This window comes from Cylas formicarius, unplaced genomic scaffold (assembly GCF_029955315.1).
Source record: "Cylas formicarius isolate icCylForm1 unplaced genomic scaffold, icCylForm1.1 PGA_scaffold_9__14_contigs__length_23061073, whole genome shotgun sequence".
NCBI lineage: Eukaryota > Metazoa > Arthropoda > Insecta > Coleoptera > Brentidae > Cylas > Cylas formicarius.
This window is the reverse complement of record NW_026844365.1, coordinates 809,750-830,449: the sequence shown is the minus strand read 5'-3', so window position 1 is coordinate 830,449 and position 20,700 is coordinate 809,750. Positions and strand designations below refer to the sequence as shown.

General features: G+C 43.4%; 4 protein-coding genes across 5 annotated transcripts; 1 reads left to right on the top strand and 3 right to left on the bottom strand.

Annotated features, from left to right (window-relative positions):
* Positions 1 to 143: 143 nt before the first annotated feature.
* Positions 144 to 2,669, bottom strand: LOC132706998 (NADH dehydrogenase [ubiquinone] iron-sulfur protein 3, mitochondrial-like). 2 transcript variants are annotated; one of them, XM_060678607.1, is made up of 5 exons: positions 2,517 to 2,669; positions 2,411 to 2,461; positions 2,113 to 2,360; positions 1,812 to 2,057; positions 144 to 313 (listed from the first exon to the last, which is right to left on the bottom strand). In XM_060678607.1, exons 1-5 carry the CDS (start codon positions 2,575 to 2,577, stop codon positions 152 to 154), a joined length of 768 nt encoding a protein of 255 aa, XP_060534590.1. In that variant the 5' UTR covers positions 2,578 to 2,669; the 3' UTR covers positions 144 to 151. The 2 variants fall into 2 exon arrangements, with proteins under 2 accessions (XP_060534590.1, XP_060534589.1); XM_060678606.1 differs by having other exon boundaries at positions 2,411 to 2,473; positions 2,517 to 2,657.
* An 89-nt stretch (positions 2,670 to 2,758) lies between these two features.
* On the bottom strand, positions 2,759 to 8,175 carry LOC132706996 (nuclear valosin-containing protein-like). Its single transcript, XM_060678600.1, has 8 exons — positions 7,959 to 8,175; positions 7,684 to 7,905; positions 7,267 to 7,630; positions 6,847 to 7,001; positions 6,079 to 6,792; positions 4,177 to 5,031; positions 3,898 to 4,125; positions 2,759 to 3,842 (listed from the first exon to the last, which is right to left on the bottom strand). The coding sequence occupies exons 1-8, from the start codon at positions 8,085 to 8,087 to the stop codon at positions 3,759 to 3,761; spliced, it is 2,751 nt and encodes a 916-aa protein (XP_060534583.1). The 5' UTR covers positions 8,088 to 8,175; the 3' UTR covers positions 2,759 to 3,758.
* Positions 8,176 to 8,389: 214 nt separating this feature from the next.
* Positions 8,390 to 13,108, top strand: LOC132707724 (nuclear valosin-containing protein-like). Its single transcript, XM_060679655.1, has 8 exons — positions 8,390 to 8,533; positions 8,590 to 8,805; positions 8,873 to 9,304; positions 9,359 to 9,578; positions 10,715 to 10,997; positions 11,050 to 11,320; positions 11,370 to 11,867; positions 12,788 to 13,108. Exons 1-8 carry the CDS (start codon positions 8,489 to 8,491, stop codon positions 13,097 to 13,099), a joined length of 2,277 nt encoding a protein of 758 aa, XP_060535638.1. The 5' UTR covers positions 8,390 to 8,488; the 3' UTR covers positions 13,100 to 13,108.
* Positions 13,109 to 13,353: 245 nt separating this feature from the next.
* On the bottom strand, positions 13,354 to 20,034 carry LOC132707725 (15-hydroxyprostaglandin dehydrogenase [NAD(+)]-like). Its single transcript, XM_060679656.1, has 6 exons — positions 19,653 to 20,034; positions 19,447 to 19,567; positions 18,358 to 18,464; positions 17,497 to 17,619; positions 16,421 to 16,626; positions 13,354 to 13,493 (listed from the first exon to the last, which is right to left on the bottom strand). The coding sequence occupies exons 1-6, from the start codon at positions 19,743 to 19,745 to the stop codon at positions 13,385 to 13,387; spliced, it is 759 nt and encodes a 252-aa protein (XP_060535639.1). The 5' UTR covers positions 19,746 to 20,034; the 3' UTR covers positions 13,354 to 13,384.
* Positions 20,035 to 20,700: the final 666 nt, after the last annotated feature.

The window sequence follows — 20,700 nt, the reverse complement described above, 5'->3', positions numbered from 1 at the left end:
AAGAGTAGTTCGTATGACCCGGCCCCTCCACGTCGACGACGTACCTGTATTTTGAAGGAGCCTCCCCCCTACCGTGACGTCGAGTGAGGAATAACGGATTTGCGAAGAATATTTATTTATGTTATACGACCGTTTTTAACATTAAAGGCATTTATTTTTTCCCGTCATCTGATTCGGCTCCCGCGACCGTCTCGGGCGCGGGTCGGAAGTTGGGAAACTGCTCCCACGGCGCAGACAGGTCGAACCTGCGGAACTCCTGTGCGAGTTCCAGCGGCTCCAGCACCACCCTCTTCTTTTCGTCGTCGTACCTAACCTGAAAATCGCAATACAATGCGGTAGGTCAAACGTACCGCGACGCTGTCCGGGTTTTAGCCGCTCCACGGAGGCGAATGTAGCAGTAATTAGAAATTCAAAAAATTGTAATGACTAATGAATCGAGCATTGGTTTAATTGAAGGCCTTTTTTAAATAGTGATAAAAATATTGCCGGAATTGCGAAAAACGGCTGCAACTTCTTACCAGCAATGAAACTTTCAAAAATTTTCAATTCGAGTTTCTCAGGTTTTATTTTCTAAAAATGATGAAAAAAATGGACGAAATAAGGACAAACATTGCCGGAAAAAATATTTCAAGGGAGGCCGCAGCAAAACACCCATGGTAACTTATGTCCTAACATGCTTCATTTCAGAGATACAGGTTTGTTTAAACAGTGGTGTTCGCGAGACCGTTTTAATTAATAATTTTGCTTAGTTTTAGTGTGCCAATGGTTTATCGCAGTTTTGTTTTTTAATTTTAATTTTATTAATTTTAAACAGCGCAATGGTATCTTAAGATTTTTCACTAAGACACGCCATTTTCGAGAAAACAAATATTTTGTTTGCATGTGCGCGAACGCCACTGGTTAAACAAAATCAAGTTTATCTATCCTATAAGTTTGAAAGCAAAATCTATCAGGGATTTTTTTTACACCTTTTGTACATGAGATACATTACAGCTTTATGGTTTACACAGTTTTTTACTTAAAAGTGTTAACGTCAAAAAAATATGGTTATTCACCTCTTTAGATGCAAAATTTCAGCTCGATAACAATCAACAAAATTCATTTGTGGTCAAACCGTTTCAAATTTAGCAAATCAACATAAATCAAATTTTGATCTGACGCAGCGTTTTCGTTCTTTTAACATTTTTTATTATTTTGTCTCGTTTCCATGCAAAAAAAAAAGATATTTAATTAGATTTAAAAAGCGTAGCAGGAGTCGCGTATATAATTTTGCATTATTGAACATTGGAGAGAATGAATTTGTGGGTATAAATAATTGGGTTTTAGTATAATTCATCTAATATTCAGTTTAAAATGTCGGAATGTGTTTCAAGTCATCCCGGGTGCTCCTCTTATTATTACCACGATATTGGTAATTTGCTTTTTTTGGTTTGTTTGCACAGGATATAGCTACGTACCTACGATCCTCTCATATCATGCTAAGTCAGAAAAAGTTAAAAATTGTAATTTTCACAATAAAATAACATGACTTACGAGAAATATCAATTTTAAAATGACATATTTTTGAAAATATAAATGAAATTACTGATTACCGCTGTCCGCAATGACAGAAATTCGATACAGATAATGTGCAAGGCAGCTACAAAAACTGCTGCCCTTAAAGCGGTTTTTCGCTACAGATCAGTATTTCCGTTGTCGATAGAGGAACGAAAATGAATGTTGAATTGAATGAATGAATTTTAATAATAAATTCGCCTCCATGCGCCCGGCGCCTCAAAAAATATCCAACTGGGGCTCTGCCTTGTACTTACCTCGACGTATCCGCTCAGCGGGAAATCCTTGCGGAACGGATGTCCTTGGAAGCCGTAATCGGTAAGGATGCGCCTCAGATCGGGGTGGTTGGCGAAAAACACGCCGTACATGTCCCAGACCTCGCGCTCGTACCAATTGGCACCTTCGTATACCTCGCACGCCGAGTCTATGGGGGTCAGCTCGTCCGTGTAGGTTTTCACGCGGATTCGCGAATTGAAACGCAGCGACAACAGATTGTATATCAGCTAAAACCGACGAAAAGGCGTCGCGGAACGGCCGGGGTTAGAAAAAACGGCTCACTTCGAATCGGTACTGCCTACTGGGCACGTCCATGGCTGCTATGTCCGCCACGTTGGTGAACTGGCATTGGTGGTGATCTTTGAGGAAAGTTAAAACGGGTATCACGCCCTCGGGAGCGATGAGGAGCTCGAGTTCGTCGCCCGCGGTCAGCTGCGCCTTTTGGACATACTTGGGCAGGCAATCGGCGACATAGACGCCGAATTCTTTGAGCTGAATACGTGCAGGCTCGTCGTGCTTCCGAGCGGTCGCTAGAAACATGCGAATCAGTCGTTTTCGCGACTCGAGTCGAGCTCCTTACGTCTCGTTTCCTCGGCCTTGGTGCTCCGGTACTTAACGAAATTGGCTGCGGCTGCAACACACGCTAAAACTGAGAATAACGCCGAGGACGTGCGATTTCCGAATACCTGCTTGCCTGAACGTCGGTTTGCACGCGTATCTTGTCAATTGTTTGAGCAGCGATGCCATTTTTAAGCGATTATTACCTAACAGGGTCGAGTAACCTCACTTTTAACGATCCGTCAACGCAGCGACGGAAAGAAGAAGCAGTCACAAAGTACCTATGAATAAAGGTCTCGCAGTTGCAATTCTATTCTCAAAGGCTTATTGTAAGCTTTTACCCGTTGAGCTTTCTCCCGGTGGAAGAATTATATATATATATTTATATATATATAAATACATTGTATTTGTTTCCGAAGTTCTGATACCTTCACAAACTAATTACCTTCGTATAGTCTGTGGTGGAAGCAGTTTTCTTTTTTTTTTAATGGTCCGAAATACAAGTGATAGTAAATGGGTTGGTACGTGACCAACAACGATCGTTTAAAAGTGGAAACGTTGAATTGGTTTATGTAGCAGTCGCCCCATAAAATTAATTGCCGTTCCAAGAAAAATTAAATTGCTATTGAAATTTTTTTACTTTTAATTATACGCTTTAAAGTAAAACGATATTTGTCGCAGGATATATTCTTGTAAAAAATAAATAGTCGAAGTCTTACTTTCATTTACTCGAAACCACCCTAATACTGACACTGCAAACACATCAAAACAGGCTAAAACGTAAAAAAACGCTCGAGATTTAAAATCTCTTTTTTAGCAGTTAATTTGGATGCTGCGTTTTTAAGACAGCAAACTGCAGGTTAGTGGGGAAATATACAGGCGTGCGCGGAAAATCATTGCCTTCTCTACGAAAATATTTATTTTTTATGCAGTATTTATCGTTTCTCACGCATAAACGGCTAACCATTTTGCACGAGTGACGTAATCGTGTTACCCAAACCGTTTCGCCCGACCGTCCTTATTTTTCACGTACTTTTTACCGTTTCTCGCGCATGCGCGGCTAGCCTTTTCACACGAGTGACGTAAGGGTGTTACCCAATTCCATTCAGCAGACTATCTTTATTTCTTACGTAGTTTTTATCGCTTCTCGCGCCTAAACGGCGGACCTTCTCGCACGGGTAACGTAAATAAACACAATAAAAAAAAAACATGATTCAATTGGTACAACTTAGACACACGTGGCGATTTCAAACTAATGTAAAATACCGGGTTACAAATAAATCATTCCCTTACTTAGAATCTTCCCTCAATATGCGAAAATAGATATTTTTAGTCTATTAAAAAAAAAAAAACAGTAAACTATCGAGCGATTACGAGTACTCCATCTCCTCGACATCTGCGTGCTCCGGCACCGCGCTATACGTTCTCCTAAGCTTGTCGTAATGTTTCTGGTCCTAAATAAACATAAAATTTAAAAAACCACCTCGCTGGGAATCGCCACTCGCTCACTTTCTCGCCGACCGACGGCCTGATCTTTTCCGACGCTTTGACGAAGTGCCTCGCGTACACCACCTCGGGTTCCGACATATCTCCCGCCACCAGATACTCTTTCAAGGCCAACAACGACGCCTCCCTGACGAGGGCGGCCAGGTCCGAGCCCGTGAAACCTTTGGTCTGTTCCGACGTACCGATCTGGACCAAATCCACCTCCGCGTCGAGCGTGGGCCGGGTGCCGTTCTGGAGGAAGGACTCGAAAGTAGTTCGAATGTCCCGTCGCTTAAATCTTACCTTCGTGAGCGCCCTGAGGATGTCGACGCGGTCTTCTCTCGAGGGCAGCCCTATGTACAAGATTTTCTCGAACCTTCCGGGTCGCAAGGCGGCGGGATCGACCAGATCCGGCCTGTTGGTGGCGGCCAAAACCATTACGCCGCCCCCGCGTTCCAATCGGTCCATCTCCGAAAGGGTCGGGTTAAGGACGCGGACCGGGCCGTCGGGTTTGGGGCACAACGCCTCGATTTCGTCGAGGAAAAGGACGCAGGGGGCGGCGCTTCGGGCGCGCTCGAAGCAGAGACGCGCCGCCCGCCTCCCGTCGCCGTGGATGCTTAACATTTCCGGTCCCTTGACGGCTAAAAAGTTGACGGAGGCGTCGCGCGCGGCCGCCTTCGCCAGCAAGGTTTTACCGCAGCCGGGCGGGCCGCAGAGCAAAACGGCCGCGGGGGCGGCGATCCGGAACCCTTCGAACTGTTTCGGATGCCTGGCTGGCGCCAGAATAGACATCTGAAGCTCCTCCTTCGCGTCTCTGAGCGCCCCGACGTCGTCCCACGCGGCGTCCGCCATCGTCGCAAATCCTTCGGTTCGAGCGCGCGACTCCACCCCCTTTAGCGCCGTATCGAAGTCGGCGGCGGCGACGCAAAGATTGCGCACGTTGGCGAAGGGGGCGGGATCTCTGAGCCACGTCTTCAGGTCTTCCAACGCGGTCGTTGGCTTCGGGTCCACCGGCATCGCAGGATCCTGGACGTCCTCGTCGACGATTATCTCCGGGTCCTCGATGACGGGGGCGGGGGCGGCGGCGTCGCCGTTGACCGCGTTCGCCTTCAGCGCCGAGGGCGACGGAGGGTCTTTCTTGTTCGCGGTGACGACCGTCTCGAAAAATAACCGCGTTTAGGCCGCGTAGGTCGAATGTACCAACACCGCAAACTGCATAAAAATTGATTCCGAGTCGTGAATAACCGCCCTAGCCGCAAATTCGCGATAGGTAGACCGAATGTACCGCCACCGAAAACGACTTCAAACCGATTTTAAGCCTTCAAAAAATTTGCGAAAATCTTGACTTGTTTTGAGAATTTGATTAATTTAAGAGAATAATTCAATATTCTATTTATTGATAAATAAATTGAACAAAATTCAGAGAAAAAAACTTTTTCTTTGCCTTCGCTAGGTATAAGGTTGGTGTATTCGTTGGGCTTTAAAATTTGAAATGTATTTTTTGTGCTTACTTTTGTTTTCCATACTGTACTCAATTCCACCACTTCTATTTGTTTTTGTAAGCTGTACAAGTGACGTAATTCTTAAGGGGCCAGTGTTGTAGGTTGTTTAACCTGTTTTTGTCCCAAAGACCAAATAAATAAATAAAGTAGGTCGGATGTACCGCCATCCGAAAACGAGTTCAAACCGATTTTAAACCATCAAAAAATTTGCAAGAACCTTAACTTGTTCTCAGTCTCACATGATTCCTTAAAGAAGACCCCCACTGCAAGACTTTTTTAATTTAATAAAGTAATTCCATAATCCATTTATTAATAAATATATGAATTGAACAAAATTAAAGAGATAAAAACTTTTTCGTTGCCTGTATAAGATTTGCTTAACCTGTTTTTGTCCCAAATAAATAAATAAACAGAGTAGGTCGACGCACCAGCACCCGAACCAACTTAAAAATCGACTTAATCCTTAAAAAATTCGCGATAACGACGGGTAGGTCGAATGTATCACCGCCGGAAACCACTTTTTGAAATGCCGCGCGTGTCCCTCGGTAGGTCAAATGTACCAAAAACGAAAATAACAAGAACGATCAGAAAACTGTTCGTTCCGGCGAGTAGTTCAAATGCGCCGCCCCTGAAACTCCGAACGGACATTTTGACGTAAAAAAAAAAAACGACGAATCGGACGAAAAGATACGTTGCGACTCACCTCGTCCACGTCATCGAGGACAACGACCGAGTCCGACGGAACATCCGCCACCTTGTCCTTGGGGGTCGCGCTCTTCGAGTCGTCGTCCACGATGATCTCGGCCTCATCTTCAGACTGCCGTTTGGTCAGCTCCAGTTGCTTGGCCTTGATCTTGAGCACACCGGCCACAGAGCGTGCCTTCTCCTCCGCCGCTTTGCTCGCTGCCGCCTTCCTAGCCGCCCCCAACACCTCGAGGGCCCTGGCGGCGGCCGCGACCGAAGCGTTCTTAATAAGGGCAGCGAGGTCCGCCCCCACGAACCCGGGGGTCCGATCCGCCAGCGATTCGTGGTCGACGTCGTCGTCGAGCGTCACGCCTGAGGTCAACACTTTGAGGATGTCGACGCGGGACTCGCGGTCGGGCATTTTAAGGGAGATTTCGACGTCGAAACGTGCAGCCCTCCTCAGCGCAGCGTCGAGGAGATCTGGGCGACTCGTGGCACCTAGGATGAGCATCGCGTCGCCATTGTTTAAGTCGTCCACGCAGTCGAATATGTAGGGCACGACCCTCTCGAGGACGTTGCACTTGGCGACGGCGTCGATGTCGTCGATGAAGAAGACGCACTGGGCGGAGCCCTGCGCGCGCCTAAACAGCTCCCCAATACGCGCGTTCGTGTCGCCCGAGACACCGTCTTCAAGCTCGGGCGCTGCCATTTTAACCATCGGCATGTTCAGTTCCTAGAAGGGAGCACGAGAGGGAGAAACTTGGCAACGCCGGAGAGGGCGACTTACCCCCGCGATGGCGTTCGCGAGGAGCGTCTTTCCGCTGCCGGGGGGACCGCTGAGAAGGATCCCCCTGGGGGGAGCGCCCCCGATCCCGCGATACAGCTCTGGGTGCTTTACGTGGAGCAGCACCTTGTAGACGTCCTCCAGCGTCTTGTCCATGCCTTGGGAAAGGCGAGATGTGATATATAAAAGAACGTGCAGCGGGTAGATCGAATGTACCGCACAAAAATTGCGTAGGTTTACAAAAAAAAAAAAACACGTTATCCCAAATCAACAAAGTTCAATTTTTAAAACAATTCTTAATATTATACCAACCGGTAGTTCAAATGTGCAAATTCCGCCCTTTTTTCCCCACCTTATTTCAAAGCGGTGGGCGAAATTGCCGCGTGCTAGATCATAAGTACACCTGTATAAAAATCAGGTTACCTCCAATATCTTTAAAAGAAAATTCAGGCTCTTGGTAGGACATCTGGTGGCTGACCTTTCTCCGTTTGTTCAACGACGTGATGGGCATGATGGTGGCCTCAAGCTTCCTCTTCTTGGACTTGTCCTGAGTCAGGGGGTCACAAGGCCTCTTTTCATAATACAACCTATTGGTAAGAAAGCCCTGTAACAAAGACGCCTCTGGCTGATTCTTGGATGTCGATGGTCCGTTGGTTTTCTTGTCATTGTGGAGGGCCTCCTCTTCTGAATCTTCGCTACTGATATCGATCAGCTCATTCTCGTCCATCTGTTTCGGTTTGATGGGCCGGCGGTTATACGGGTCCTGATTGTCCGCGCTGTTCTCGTCCTTGAACAAACCACAGTTGAACTTTGCAAAATCGCCTCTGTCAAAACTCATACGAATTTTTCATTGTCCTCGTCGCTATCTTCGCTCAGGACGTCTTCGTCAGAAGATTCGCGGTCTTCCAAGCCGTAACTCTGCAGCACAATCGAATAAGCCTTCTTCACGGAAGCACGAAACACACTTCTCTTTCGCCTCGCGTACTCTTTGTATCTCCTCTGTAAATCGTCAGCCATTTGATTGATGTCCACGTAGGTTTTATCTATGTTGGACTCCAGGTACTAAAAAACGCGCTATTATACGTGGGGAACGCGTAAGACCGCAATCGGGGTACCTTCTGTACCCTGGGTACAATACTCGGATCGGAAATGTAGGGCATCCTGCCCGTCTTCTCCGGATCGTTCTTGTTTTTGTCGTTCAACGGGATTATCTCCAAGCCCGATTTGTTGTTAATCTTTCCCATTAGACTCGATTTCGTGCTGGCGAGTGCGATATTTAACGTACCCAACACGTTACGTTCAACACAAACACAGAACGCCGCACACAACGCAATGCAGTTCGCATAGATAACGAAATTGGTTATTTCTGAGCAGAGAACGAATCTTCTAGCCGACCGCATAGGCAGTTGATACTAAACTAACCGACCATAAATTGCATTGATAGAATACGTCTTTAAATTTTATGGATAAGCAACAGTGGAGGAAGACGAAGCAGTTTAAAATATGTGGCTCCGACGATGAGAAACATTGCTTTTCTCTGCTCGGTTTGACTATAACCTTAAACATTTCAGAAGTGTCGGTTTATGTTAATTCCCCGCCACAATACCATTAGTGACTTCGGTAAGACGGTGACGTAGCCTTAAAAATGCCGTACCTGTCGGACCCGAGCATGGTGCCCAGGATAGAAAAAGTACGTGTTGGTTTAGTAATACGAGAAAGGTGTTATAAAATCGCATCCTACCACAGTATCTGGAAACCAAGCCGGTCGGGGCTCGCGTGGACTTGGACCAAATGGCCGACGACCTCCAACGCACCTACAAAGAGTACGCTAGAAGGAAACGCAGCGCGTTTAGGGTCTCCGTGAGGAAGGCTCACTCGATTATCATACAAAAGCAAGGCGTGGGCCCCGCCGAATCTTCAGACGAGGAAATCCTCGCAGAAGAGGAAGGCGAAACACGAGTTGTAAGTTTATTAATTGCGTTTTTGTCCTTCTATGATACGTTTGAACTACCGCGTACTTTCAACCAAGACCGACAACTTAATGCACAAGCAAATGATCGAGCTATATACCCGTCGCCCCCCTACGAACGATGGGGAGCTTATCGATCTCAGCAGTGGCGATTCCGATGGCGAGATCGCCAAAAGAGGTAACGGGACTCCTCAGAGGCCCTTTAACAGTAAAGTTCCCCATAAAATGGACACGTCTAGGAAAAGGAAGCTGGAGAGTCCCTCGGGTTCACTCAGAAAAAAATCCGCTTGTCCCAGTTCGTTTCGGGAGCCCACTTACACCCTCAAAGACGTGGGTGGGATGGACAAAACCCTGGAGGAGGTGTGCAGGCTTCTGCTTCACATAAAACACCCCGAGCTGTATAGGAAGTTCGGCAATACGCCACCCAGAGGTTTCCTGTTGCACGGACCGCCGGGCTGCGGCAAGACGCTGCTCGCGAACGCCATAGCGGGGGTAAACGCGGTCCCTCGTGAAACCTAACTTCACTTTGATGCGTCACTCTTGAAGGAACTCGGTGTGCCCTCGATTAACGTCGCCGCACCCGAACTTGTGGCCGGGGTATCTGGAGAGAGCGAAGAACGTATCCGGGAACTGTTCGAGAGGGCGATAGGGGCGGCGCCCTGCGTACTCTTCATTGATGAGATCGACGCGATCACGCCGAATAGGCAGAACGCGCAGAAAGAGATGGAAAGGCGGATTGTGGCGCAGCTCTTGATATGTCTCGATGGTAGGTTCTCAGCACAGAACAGTACAGAATAATATTCTTCTTGCTCTTCTTTTAGTATAATTTTTATACTGGAGACTCGCCCATTACCCACTATTACGATTTAAAATTATTTTGGTTTAAATTGTTCAAAAAGTTCTTTTGTAATGCTTTCGAACTGGAACTCTCAAATTGTATTTCTATCGAAAATAAATCGGACATTTGAATTACTAATCTGTCAGGATCAAGTTTAGGTAAAACAAATTATTTATATCGAGGTGCGAAAAAAAATATCTATTATAAATTGATGGACGTTGTAATACGTCGAGTGCGTTTGAACTACCCTCTAATATGCTCAGGCCTCGTCAAGAAACTCGCCCATTACATACCAGTAACTAATTTTATTTCCCAGAAATTAAAAGTTTGATGCACTCGATCAAGACGTGTTTGATTTTTTTTTTTTTTAATGATTACAATTTCAAATTGTTTAATTTGAACGCTCCTAAACGCTCGTTTCCATGACTACGATTCATTTGAACTACTCCACTCTTATGGGATTATCGACTTTTAATTAAATTGGTTTCCCAAACATCCATAAAATGTTTTAAACGTTTGATTTACTCGGTCAAGACGTGTTTTTTTTTTTTTAATTATTACAACTTCAAATTGCTTAATTTAAAATTTTTCCTAAATGCTCGTTTCCGTTACTACGATTCATTTGAACCACTCCAGTCTTAAGGGATTCAACAAATTCTTTATCGATGCTTTCGGACTAGAGCCGTCGAAGTGTATTCCTTTCGAAAATAAATCAGCTGTTTGAACTGCTAACCTCTAATTATCGATATCAAGCTGAAAAAATCATTTCCTTCAAACTGTAGACATGAAACCTGGCTTATTTACCCTTGCAATCTTGTAACACGTCGAGTACGTTTGGACTACCAGCCAATTGGACCAGTCCTCGGCAAGACAATCTCTGTGAACCAAATTTATTTCCCAAATATCAATAAAATATTTTAAAAGTTTGATCTAGTCGGTCAAGACGTCTTTGAGTTTTTTTTTAATGATTACAAATCATTTCCTTCGAAGTGTGAATACGTAACTTCGCTTATTTAACCTTTTAACACATCGAGTACATTTGAACTACTCGTTAATTCGCCCAGGCCTCGGTAAGAAGGAGAACGGCGACATGGTAGTGGTGATTGGGGCTACGAACCGTCCGGACTCGATCGATCCCGCCCTAAGGAGGGCGGGGCGCTTCGACCGCGAGATCTGCATGGGAATCCCAGACGCGCGGGCGCGGGTCGACATCCTGAAGGTGCTCACGGCCAAGCTACCCCTCGAACGGGGCTTCGACTACGAGAAAATCGCACGTAATACGCCCGGCTACGTTGGCGTCGATCTACTTTCCTTGACGCGGGAATCTTCCATGGTCGCCATTAACAGGTGGGCGGTTTGCCACGCCCCCACGGTGGTAAAAGTAGCGTTTTGTCCTTAGGGTGTTCAACGACATCAAAGAAAAACGCGACGACCCCGATAAGCCCATCCCCACGCCGTTGGAAGAGTTGATAGCGTGGCTTCACGACGCCACGCCCATCCCTGACGAGTACCTGCGAGATCTGACCGTCACGATGGAGGACTTCGAACGGGCCACGAAGAAGGTGCAACCGTCGGCGAAGAGGGAAGGCTTCGCCACCGTCCCGGACACGACCTGGAACGACGTCGGCTCGCTGAAGGACCTGAAGAAGAAGCTACAGATGGCTATCCTGGTAGGTCAAACGTCCCAGGTCGCGCGGCGCACTATCACGCCGGTTTTAGGTCCCGGTGCGACACCCGGAACTATGCGAGACGTTCAAGATGGACTCGGCGGCGGGTATTTTGCTGTGCGGACCTCCGGGCTGCGGCAAAACGCTGCTCGCGAAGGCCGTCGCCAACGAGGCCGGTATAAATTTCATTTCGGTCAAGGGCCCCGAACTGCTCAACATGTATTTCGGAGAGAGCGAGAGGGCGGTGCGCGTTTGCTTCGAGCGCGCCCGGAACTCCGCCCCCTGCGTCGTCTTCTTCGACGAGCTGGACGCTCTGTGCCCCAAGCGTTCGGACGCCGGCGAGAACGGCGCCGCGATGCGCGTCGTCAATCAAATGCTGACCGAAATGGACGGTCTGGAAGGTCGGAGGGGGGTGTTCGTACTCGCCGCCACCAACAGGCCCGACATCATCGACCCCGCAATGCTGAGACCCGGCCGTCTCGAGAAGGTACTCTACGTGGGGCTGCCGTCGAAACAGGATCGCGTCGACATACTGCGGACCGTCACGAAGGTGAGCTTTTGAACTACTTTCTCGATGGTTTTTATAGGTTACGCTCCGTTTCGCGGCTTTTCTTTTACGAGTCATTTGAACTATTCCAGGATTTAGTCGGGACGTTCTCTCACCAATAATAACGGGATATGTGAACTACCCTTTGGTTTTTTTGAACTACTCTTCAAATTATTTGAAATGTTCGCACTCGTTTAATTCTTACACGCCAGCTGCTTCTATTACACGGTTCAATCGGGCGTTATTCCACAAATGAGACACTTGAACTACTCATTTAGTAAATGGTTTTTTTTTTACAATAATAAAATGCTTTTTGTCTATTCTTCGATTATCATTTTCTCTGTGCATCGCGGTACATCTCCGTACCGCGATTATGAGCATTTGAACTATTCTAACTTTAAACGGTCAATGACGCGTTTGCCATTTGTACTTCTCGATTGGTCGCGGAAATTTATTGTTCAACATATGTTCACCCCGCAAACAAAATTCTGCATTGGAACTATTTTCCCCAAGCCTTTCACAGTTTCCGTACCGTTTTTGAAGTTTTTCTTTAACGAGTCACTTGAACTACTCTAGTACGGCGGCGCTATTCGAATTGTATAAAATATTTTCATTGTACTACTTTTTCAAGACTTTTCAGTTTACTTACCGTTTCGGATATTTTCCGCTTTTAAAATCGTTAAGCGAATTTTTAAAAATCTTAGGCCTTATATTTTGACACAGCGATTATGGCATGTTGTTTTTTCGTAAATATTATTCGGATTTTGCGAAATTTGAACTACTCTATCGTCTATCTTCTTTTCCTCCCAGACATTTGAACTATTCCACTTGGAAACGTTATTATCGATGTAGGATCTGAGTTCTTATTGATTCCCACATAACGTACGCGTACATTAGAACTACTCCTTAAAATTAATGGACAGGACGGAACCAGCCCGCCACTAGACTGTGACGTCGATTTGGCGCAAATCGGCGGCTCCGAGCGTACGGAAGGCTACACGGGGGCGGATCTGGCCGCCCTCGTCAGGGAGGTGTCCGCCCTCGCCCTGGAGGAGTATATGGCGGAAGGGGACGGTAGCAAACCGCGTGTGGTCGGCAACAGACACTTCGAGAGGGCGCTCGCGCAGTTAAGGCCGTCGGTTTCCGAAAAAGACCGAAAATATTACGACAAACTGAGAAAAATGTACGCGGGGGGTGCGGGGCAAAGCGCACAGTTTCTTTTACAGGAAAAATAAATGTTTTTTTTTTCTTTGCGAAATTTTATTACCAAACTGGGGGCTTAATATATATAACTCAACGGGAAAATATCACCAAGCGCGAGAAAACCGGGTTTCTCCGCAAAAAAAAGCGCTAAGGGGCTAGAATGCGACCGGGGACCCGCGCGGTACGTTTGGACTACTCGCCGGGACCCCGGGTAAAGCGAGCGTTTGACACCATGGCGTATTTACAAGCGATGACGACAGATGATAGCTGATCCTTTTGATTGAAGCTTTTTTTTGTTTAAAAAAAAAAAAGGAAACTTAAAACACCGATAACTCCTTGGGCGAACGATCGTTGCTGACGATCCAACTCGTGCCGCTTTTCGCAGTCCGCAACAGTTCCACCAGCGCCTTGCCCAGCTTTTCCGACCTAAAAAACATTAAACTAACACGACCTGTACAATAAATCATCGCGAGAAAGAGTATAAAGTCCGGTCGCTAATTGTCCAGTCTTAGAATTAGTGAATTGTGTTATTTTTTCTAGTTTTTCTTTTTTAAGGGTGATATTTACACTACATAACTAGAGACTGTGTATTTCATAGTTAAAAGCCTTGTATTTTGTGGGTTACTGTCTTTTTTTATATAATTATGGTGTGAACACTTCCTGTGTTCCTAACTATAAGGCCTTGCGGAAAAAATGTACCGTGCGTTCAATTTAATTCGCCGTAACTTTTTTTGTTTTTAGATATATCAACAAACAATGATGTAACACACTTTATATTTCAGTCCACTCGTTTTTGACAAATCGGAAAAAGTGCCCTGACTGACAAATAAAAATATGTTTTTGCGAATTTAGCTCCTTCAAAATATATATTTCCAAGGCTGGCAAAGAAATTTGCAGAAAACGGTAACGTATTGAATGCTAAAAAGGTATGCCGGAATCATAATGTTTTAAATGAAGAAAATAAGCATGTAGCACATCAAGTTTCCTCTGTATATGAAGAAACAGGTAAAGTCTGTTCATAGATACATACAATGATACTGATATATTATGTGAATAATTTTAAGTAATTTAAATAGGTAATAAAAATAATTTGTAATTTTATTTTAGATTTAAACATAAATACATACATAAGTAAATAAATATTGTTTAGTATCTTTCCTAACAAAACCCCAAATAATTAAATTCTAAGCAAAGTACGGACCTGTTCGGCCATATTTCATTCTTACAGCTTGCCCGCGTCTTTCCTTAATTCGTATCAGTCAGTCACTTTCTTATATCTATGAACAGACTTTACACTGTGGAGATAAATATAATGCATTTAAATTTCTTAAAACTCAAAAACTAAGTGCCGAACAATGTCAAAGGAGAATGCCGTTTAGTTTGGGTTTTTTAAGTAGACATAATGAGAATAATAGTTGTTTAAAAAAGTTCGTTCGCTGTAACACAAGGGTTGTAATAGACAAAATACGCGATAATGGTCTTACAAATACCCGAAATAAAAACTCAGGGGTATATTTATAGATCAAAAGTTAACTGGAGATCATTATTTGCAACTCTTGGGGTACCAAATAGAACAATATATACATATGTTTGTATGGCAGCAAGACGGTGCCCCTCAGAATGTGCTGCAAGTTAAAAATTTTCTTAAGATGGAATATCCTGGGGGTTGGATAGGGCGGCGGAACTATGGATGGGCCAGCCAACAGCACCGACTTAACTTTAATGGATTTTTTCTATTGGGGACACATAAAAAATCACGTGCAGTTAAAAGACGATCCGGAAACGTTACTAAATGCAAGACATCATATAATTAGAGTGTATGAGGAATGTGTTCAGGAAAATGGTGGCCACATACGCCACTATTTAGAATAGTTAAAGATTTTTTTACATCAGTGTGCCTTGTCATTTTTACTGTTTTTGTTTTACTTTAATTTGTAAATAATTATTGTTGCAGTCATTTAAACACATATATAATATACAGTGTGTTCCATTAAAATGATGTAGGCTACTAACCCTACATTTCGTTTTTTTGTTTACTGTTACGTCTCTAAAAACAAAAAAAGTTACAGCCAATTAAAATGTCATCACGGTCACGCACGGTACACAAATAGCTTTTGATCTAAGCAGCACAAGATGGGCTGGCAAGTTAAAATTTTTCTAATCTTATTCATTTTTAAACCTATGAAATTGAAACAACAGGAAAAGTACTAACAGCCAAGCTAAAAACTGATAGTTTTTATTTATTAATTTTATATTTATTTATTATTATTTTATTAAGCTTCTATTAAAGCTTACTGCTAGGAATAATGTAAAACACAAATAAATAAAAATACAAAAGATAAAGTCTCTATAAAAACAATGCCACCTTTAAAGGCTTCTAAAAATTAAATTTTATATTAATACCCAATAAAATGGTTTTGATATCAAAAATAGGTACAAAAATATGTTTCCTTGCATGATTTATTTTTAAAAAATAAGTAAAATTTCTAAGATATATATGTCCTACCTCTGTATTAATTGCTAGATCATTTTTACTTATTCTTTTAAATTAAAATAATATAAAACAATTAAATATTTTTTTATCCTCTTTAGTCTGTTTTTAATTTTATGAACGCCATCATGCAACCAGATACATATATCTCTTCTTAACGTGATGACTCATGCCAGATATATCCTTAATGTGATGTCTGATGTTTTAGCACTGCCGATAATACAGAAACTTATGAACTTGACAACATGGCCGCCGAACGATTGTCAATAAGTTACCCCGGTGTTTTCTCAAAATATGTCCTGACTCAAATAAATCTTCAACAAAAATTGAAGTGTTGTGCTTGTATAAATTTTTATTATTTATTTTTATTATTTATCATTTAAAATACAGCTATAGTCATAAATTCTGCAGTATTGAAACTATCAATTATTTTTATTTATTTTAGTACATAATGGTAACCATGGAAGACAAAATTGTTATTTGTTAAGTAATAAAAATGAAGCCATAGCTGTTAGAAACTATGTAAATAAATTTTCATTTTTACTCAGTGACTCAGTGATACTCAAGTGCCGCACGATATTGATGGTTCAATATGGAAGAACGAGAAAATTTAATTTGGTAGAAAGATGACGCCCCTATACTACTATTTTGATTATGTGTCTTCCAGAATATATTAGTCAAAATTGACATCGACGTGTTGTGACTCTATATAAACTTTTGCAAAAGGCGAAAATACTGTCGTAAAAATACCGCATCCGAACTTATTGACGATCTGTCAGCGGCCATCTTCGTTGTCGGATATCGCAAGGTCGAGGTTATATGGATTAACAGCGCGCGCACACAAAAAAAAAACTGCACCCACTTGATCGGAACGCAGTCTGCCGTGTCCGTCTTCCAGGCCAGCTCGTATTCACCGCTCAGGATGCGTTTGCGCGGATCCCCCGTAAGTTCGCCCTCGGTGGCAGCCGGACACAGCGAAATCACCCTGACTCCCGTCAGGTTGACGTGATACGGGTCGCCATAGCAACGCGTCAGAGCCGCCACCGCTTGCTTCGTCGCCGTGTAAACCTGCGTCAATTCAGTAACACCAACTATGTAAAGTGAACCAAAAAGAAAGGTTATGTTATTTGGTTTTTCACTTGTGGATTTTAAATAATAACATGAATTATGTGGTAAGTGAGGCTGGTACAGATGAACTTTATGGGCGTTTTGAAAATCTTATGCCTCTGGAGAAACTAAATCCAATGAGAGCAAGTGAGTGAAATCTACTGATTGCTGATGGAATCTGCTCTCAAAGCATCTAGATTTACCTGAAAACTGCGAAGTCGTATTTCATAGCACCGTTGATGATTAGCTTAATGGGGGAGAATTTCACTTCAATATAAGTCTCTTAAATAAGTTCACCTTTGGTTTTTCGTAGCACTGAAGCACGAAAAAGAAAAAAGCAGAATCAAATATAAATTTCAAAGGCAATTGCGGTTAAGGAAAAGGTATCCAGCATTATTTTTAAGTGGTAACGGACCAAGATGAATTGGAGATTGGAGAACCCCAACAAAATAAATATTAATTCCTCCAAACGTTTAATTTTTTCCAGATTTGCGAAAATTATCTGGACTTTCACACGAATCAATATTTTATCAATATCATCACCCTTCGATTTAAGATAGCCATTACGGCAGCATTTCTCTTTCTAATTCTTTTACTTTTTTGTATAACACACTGAGGCTTAAACACTAATCCAAAACGAAAATAGACAAAGCATAACCTCAAAATACTATATGTTGGCAGAACTGTCAAGTGACATTTTGAGACGTCAAATAAATTGACGAAGCCCCTCCCTAGTATAAAGCCGATATGGTTAGGCAGTTACTTCATGAATTTATTGGCGTATAACATCTTGACCGTCTCGTTTCGTTTTTTAAATAGCTCTCGACTCACCGGCAACGAAATCAGCGGGTTCTGGCAGCACGTGGAGCCCGCGTTGACGACGGTGCCGCCCGCGCCGCCCCTGTCCTTTCCCAAGAACCGGAACGCCAACAGTAGGCCCCTTATAACGCCGTTCTACCACGGAATACAATTTAGTCGTGACACAACAAACAAAGATATGACATTGCGCGTGTGGGCGGGGCCAACGCGTCGCGTGACCGACGCGGAGCTTGATTTGACGAGATTTCTAACCAAATCTCGGACTCGTAGGAACCATTGCACGTGGCGGACGTTGTTCCTGTCCGGTTCCATAAAATATAAAAATCGATTGAAATTAGTTTCTAATCCAAGGTACAACCACAACCTCTATAACCATGAATGATGCCTCTGGAAAAGCTCAAGATTTGCTCTTCAAATGCTTGCAAAAGCTGCTCAAGTAAGTTTATCGCGTGTGGGCAAAAAACTAACGCGAAAACTTTGGTATAGAACAGCTAAAAAAATCGATTTTGGAAAACCACTGAAGCATTTGCACTTATCAAGCTGATAAATTTTGGATTAGGCATTTGAAATGAAGTTTTGATAAATAAAAATAGCAACCTGCTTTTCACTCTAAACAATTATAATCAGCAATTGCACTATAAACAAGTATCGCATCCCATAAGCATCCCGCGGGAAATTCAAACTTCTAGCTCCGCGTGACGCGCCAGTTATCTGTCATATCTTTGTTGTCTCATGCAATTTAGTCAGGTTTTTCTGATATATACAACATACACGCGGCTTTGACAAGTGGCGCCCTCAGTTTGGTGATTTCTGCGACATTAAAGATGTTCACAGTAAAGGCGGGTATTTTAATATCAAAACAGTATATCGTACCAGATTGACGTCGACTTCCAGCTCCCACAGGCGATCGTTCATGACGGACGCGTTGTTAATGACGATGTCGACGCTGCCCAGCTTCGAGATCGTCTCCTGGAACGCCTCTGTCGGCAAAAATAACGATCGAGTCGATCACTAGATTAATTCAATATACAGGGTGAGGTCCAGAATAGAGTAAAGTTCATTAACTCGTTGGTTTTCAAGGTTATGAGAAAATGATAAATACAAAAGATGTAAAGGTTGTTCGAATGGATGATATCACGTCATTCTTAGGGTCACAAAAACAAAATTTGCTTTTTTATAGTAGGCCATGATCACTCTCGAAAAACAAAAATGTTGACAATCCATTGATCGCATACTCCGAACTAGCATTAAACGTTTTCTTTAGTCAAAATTAAAAAGTCAATGACGTCGTCTTATTTCTTAACCATTAACGATTAGTTTCTGCACTTTTTAAAAACATTATATTTTTAAAGACTGCTTCTGTATTGTGATGTGTATGAGTGCAGGCATCTATACAAGTCCCCTTCTGCAATACTGGATCTAATTTCTACAAGTTGGTTTGTATAACAAAAATACAATTTATGTGTGACGATCTACACCCTAAACTAAAATATTTAACTTACGAAGAAGTTTTAACGTCTTTGACTTTAGTACCAAACCAACCAAAATAGCCTATGTGTTATTCGAGGAAAAAACTGGCGAAAAACGCAGCCGCCTGAAGGGTATACAAGGGTACACAAGTCACTCGAGAAGAAAAAGAATTAGAACGCCTATGTGTTAAAAAGAAACTCAATTGTAAACCTGTAGACAAAACAAAATTGGCTGCGGCGCATAACTGACAACTGACAGCGATGTTGCCAACAGTTACGACGGTAATATCACTCGAAACGGGCAACCAAAAAAATAAACTATTTATTTATATGGAAAATACATAAAAATTAGTGATACATTATTACACGCTTATTATAATAGGCTAGGTATTATCTAGATTTATTACACAGAGATATCCACATGCGCACATCATGCAAACTACCTTTTCTCCGTGAGGGCTTTCTCACTGTTCTATGGTTACAATCGACTCACCTTCGAACTGCAGGTAGTCTGTGACGTCGCAAGCGCAAAATATCGCTCGCTCTTTGCCCGCTTTCGACAGTTGGTGCAGCAGCTCTTCGCCGGCATCCGAATTTATGTCGCAAATCGAAACCTGCATTTCATTTAGCATTTAACTAACCGTGCTATTTTATGACGTCACAGAACAAAGAGATTTTTTTAACCGTCGGAATAATTACCTTACAGCCCTGGGAAAACAGCTCCTTGCAGTATTCCCGGCCGTGGCCCGAGGCGCCGCCCGTAACCAAGGCCACTTTCCCCTTTAAATCCATCTTCTCGCCGTCTAATTTTACACCCCCACGTCCTACAAACTACCGCCGTCGACTGATTTTTCCGAACAGACACGGAGGTATTTTTAGCCGCACGCGGGTGACTCAGACCGCACCCTACGACGCCGAGACGCGGAAAGGGTTACTCAGACGTCGCGGCGTCGCCGGTCGTCAAAACAACCTCTGGATTATGCACGGCGCGACGCGGGCGTTCCCGAACGGCGGCTCGAGCGAATTATTTATCGCCGAAAAGCCAAATCTCGATCGGAGGTGCAGCTTAAAAAACCGCCGCGATTTTGTGAATATAATAACAATTCAAGTATGCAACCAATTAAACGCGAATCGATAGGGCGTTGTTGGCCGTGGCCGCCACAGATGCCGCGCGTTACGTCGCCGATCGCGCGCAGATGGCGCCCGCGTCGTCTCGCGGCGTTGCCGCGTTTCGCGAATCGACGCGAGAACAACCGACTAGCGGCGGGAATAAATATTTTCTTGGGAAAAACTGATTTTTAGAAAACGGGAATGTGTTACGTTAACCGTTTTCAATAATATTGAATATATAGAATAGAAATTTGAGTTTAGTTACGTTACTAGTTTTTTGTTGATTTTAGCTTAAAAAGTTTGTCCACAACTACCGTTCCTAATTACAAGCAAAAATAATAAATATTTCTCACTTTGATATATGAATATATATATTAACCACACGGGTAAATTTGCGGAGATTTTTTTTTTTGCTAAAACTACTGGCTTGAACGAAAATCCTATCGGATATTTTGGTGTTCAGCTAACAACTATAGCTTTATGTAAAAAAAAGGCAACTAATTTTGTTAGGTATTTTTCGGAAATTTCTTCTCTCTTTATGTCAGTCACAGGCGGAGATTTTATCGACATTGACATTAGAGGCTCAGGAAACTAATTAATGGCGTTTTACTTGTTTGTGTAATGTCGAGTCAGTGTT

What these genes read in the sequence shown, in the direction of transcription:
- LOC132706996 (XM_060678600.1), bottom strand. Translation starts at nt 8,087, where the DNA reads ATGGGAAAGATTAACAACAAATCGGGCTTGGAGATAATCCCGTTGAAC. An exon ending in ACGAGGACAATGAAAAATTC is followed by an intron (nt 7,631 to 7,683) that starts GTATGAGTTTTG and finishes GGTTTGTTCAAG; the next exon opens with GACGAGAACAGCGCGGACAA. An exon ending in TCGCGAACGCCATCGCGGGG is followed by an intron (nt 6,793 to 6,846) that starts GTAAGTCGCCCT and finishes GCTCCCTTCTAG; the next exon opens with GAACTGAACATGCCGATGGT.
- LOC132707724 (XM_060679655.1), top strand. Translation starts at nt 8,489, where the DNA reads ATGCCGTACCTGTCGGACCCGAGCATGGTGCCCAGGATAGAAAAA. An exon ending in TGGTGCCCAGGATAGAAAAA is followed by an intron (nt 8,534 to 8,589) that starts GTACGTGTTGGT and finishes ATCCTACCACAG; the next exon opens with TATCTGGAAACCAAGCCGGT. An exon ending in AGGAAGGCGAAACACGAGTT is followed by an intron (nt 8,806 to 8,872) that starts GTAAGTTTATTA and finishes CTTTCAACCAAG; the next exon opens with ACCGACAACTTAATGCACAA.
- LOC132707725 (XM_060679656.1), bottom strand. Translation starts at nt 19,745, where the DNA reads ATGGATTTAAAGGGGAAAGTGGCCTTGGTTACGGGCGGCGCCTCGGGC. An exon ending in AGACTACCTGCAGTTCGAAG is followed by an intron (nt 18,465 to 19,446) that starts GTGAGTCGATTG and finishes TTTTGCCGACAG; the next exon opens with AGGCGTTCCAGGAGACGATC. An exon ending in GCAGACTGCGTTCCGATCAA is followed by an intron (nt 13,494 to 16,420) that starts GTGGGTGCAGTT and finishes AATGTTTTTTAG; the next exon opens with GTCGGAAAAGCTGGGCAAGG.
- LOC132706998 (XM_060678606.1), bottom strand. Translation starts at nt 2,577, where the DNA reads ATGGCATCGCTGCTCAAACAATTGACAAGATACGCGTGCAAACCGACG. An exon ending in GTAGGCAGTACCGATTCGAA is followed by an intron (nt 2,058 to 2,112) that starts GTGAGCCGTTTT and finishes CGTCGGTTTTAG; the next exon opens with CTGATATACAATCTGTTGTC. An exon ending in CGCTGAGCGGATACGTCGAG is followed by an intron (nt 314 to 1,811) that starts GTAAGTACAAGG and finishes TGCGATTTTCAG; the next exon opens with GTTAGGTACGACGACGAAAA.